General features: G+C 24.3%; 1 protein-coding gene across 1 annotated transcript in view; it reads right to left on the reverse strand.

Moving 5' to 3' along the window:
- LOC138606742 (ephrin-A2) overlaps window positions 1-2,500 on the reverse strand; it is a 70,038-nt gene that overhangs the window by 2,114 nt on the left and 65,424 nt on the right. The window contains exon 4 of the mRNA XM_069679169.1: window positions 1-468. This exon is cut by the window's left edge and continues 2,114 nt beyond it. Within this exon, the coding sequence (XP_069535270.1) occupies window positions 335-468 (134 nt within the window). The 3' untranslated portion in view covers window positions 1-334. The remainder of the gene's footprint in view (window positions 469-2,500) is intronic.

A 2,500-nucleotide genomic window follows, 5' to 3' on the forward strand; every position in this document is an offset into this window, starting at 1 on the left:
GACGGTTTGTGGCCGATGTTGAAGGAGATGTTGTTTGATAACAGACGACCAGCTGCTTAAAGTCAGTGAATCAGAGGACGACATGAACAACGTTACATGGAAGTCAACGGAGCCTCGACCTGTCTCCATCACGGAGATGATCCCACAAACTATATATGCAGCTCCACGCTCCTCCCACCTGTCAGCCTGGCCTGCTCGGATTGGCTGAGCTGCTGGGTGGTGTTTAGGTGGAGGGCAAAGGTCAGGGAGAGGGAGCTGGATGTTTTTCCTGTCTTGGGTTGGTTCTCCGTAGAGCAAAGGGAAGACAGAGGAGGACAAGGAGGAGGAGGTGGTGCTATGATGAGGCAAGGAGGAGGATGAGGGCGAGCAACATGGCGGACAGCAGGAAGGGGCGGGGCAGAGCGAGGCTGCAGCCGCCGGTGGTGTCGTCTGTCAGGAAGGGCTCCGGGGACTCGTACACCGAGTCATCTGAGAGACACAGAGACAGAGAGAGTTTGACTAATAGGAAGCAACTGCATCTATACCAAACCATAGAAGAAGAATGTTTATTCTGTTGTTTAAGTTCCTCCCCCTGAATGACATCATCTTACATTGTCATCGTATTATGTCATATATTGTTATTTAATGTAATATATTGTGTTCATTAATGTAATATATTGTTATTTAATGTAATATATTGTTAATTCATGTAATATATTGTGTTCATTAATGTAATATATTGTTAATTCATGTTATATATTGTTCATTAATGTAATATATTGTGTTAATTAATGTAATATATTGTTCATTAATGTAATATATTGTGTTCATTAATGTAATATATTGTTAATTCATGTAATATATTGTTATTTAATGTAATATATTGTGTTCATTAATGTAATATATTGTTATTTAATGTAATATATTGTTATTTAATGTAATATATTGTGTTCATTAATGTAATATATTGTTAATTCATGTAATATATTGTTCATTAATGTAATATATTGTTCATTAATGTAATATATTGTGTTCATTAATGTAATATATTGTTATTTAATGTAATATATTGTGTTCATTAATGTAATATATTGTTATTTAATGTAATATATTGTTAATTCATGTAATATATTGTGTTCATTAATGTAATATATTGTTAATTCATGTAATATATTGTTCATTAATGTAATATATTGTTCATTAATGTAATATATTGTGTTCATTAATGTAATATATTGTTATTTAATGTAATATATTGTGTTCATTAATGTAATATATTGTGTTCATTAATGTAATATATTGTTAATTCATGTTATATATTGTTCATTAATGTTATATATTGTGTTAATTAATGTAATATATTGTTAATTAATGTAATATATTGTTATTTAATGTAATATATTGTGTTCATTAATGTAATATATTGTTATTTAATGTAATATATTGTGTTCATTAATGTAATATATTGTTAATTCATGTAATATATTGTGTTCATTAATGTAATATATTGTTAATTCATGTAATATATTGTTCATTAATGTAATATATTGTTCATTAATGTAATATATTGTGTTCATTAATGTAATATATTGTTATTTAATGTAATATATTGTGTTCATTAATGTAATATATTGTGTTCATTAATGTAATATATTGTGTTCATTAATGTAATATATTGTTATTTAATGTAATATATTGTGTTCATTAATGTAATATATTGTTCATTAATGTAATATATTGTGTTCATTAATGTAATATATTGTTATTTAATGTAATATATTGTGTTCATTAATGTAATATATTGTTAATTCATGTAATATATTGTTCATTAATGTAATATATTGTTAATTCATGTAATATATTGTTCATTAATGTAATATATTGTGTTCATTAATGTAATATATTGTGTTCATTAATGTAATATATTGTTAATTCATGTAATATATTGTTAATTCATGTAATATATTGTGTTCATTAATGTAATATATTGTTCATTAATGTAATATATTGTTAATTCATGTAATATATTGTTCATTAATGTAATATATTGTGTTCATTAATGTAATATATTGTTCATTAATGTAATATATTGTGTTCATTAATGTAATATATTGTTAATTCATGTAATATATTGTGTTCATTAATGTAATATATTGTTCATTAATGTAATATATTGTTAATTCATGTAATATATTGTGTTCATTAATGTAATATATTGTTCATTAATGTAATATATTGTTCATTAATGTAATATATTGTGTTCATTAATGTAATATATTGTTCATTAATGTAATATATTGTGTTCATTAATGTAATATATTGTTAATTCATGTAATATATTGTTCATTAATGTAATATATTGTGTTCATTAATGTAATATATTGTTCATTAATGTAATATATTGTTCATTAATGTAATATATTGTGTTCATTAATGTAATATATTGTTATTTAATGTAATATATTGTGTTCATTAATATAATATATTGTTCATTAATGTAATATATTGTTAATTAATGTAA

This window comes from Semicossyphus pulcher, unplaced genomic scaffold, assembly GCF_022749685.1.
Source record: "Semicossyphus pulcher isolate SPU_LCO1_2020_fin unplaced genomic scaffold, fSemPul1.0.p SCAF_37, whole genome shotgun sequence".
Taxonomy (NCBI): domain Eukaryota; kingdom Metazoa; phylum Chordata; class Actinopteri; order Labriformes; family Labridae; genus Semicossyphus; species Semicossyphus pulcher.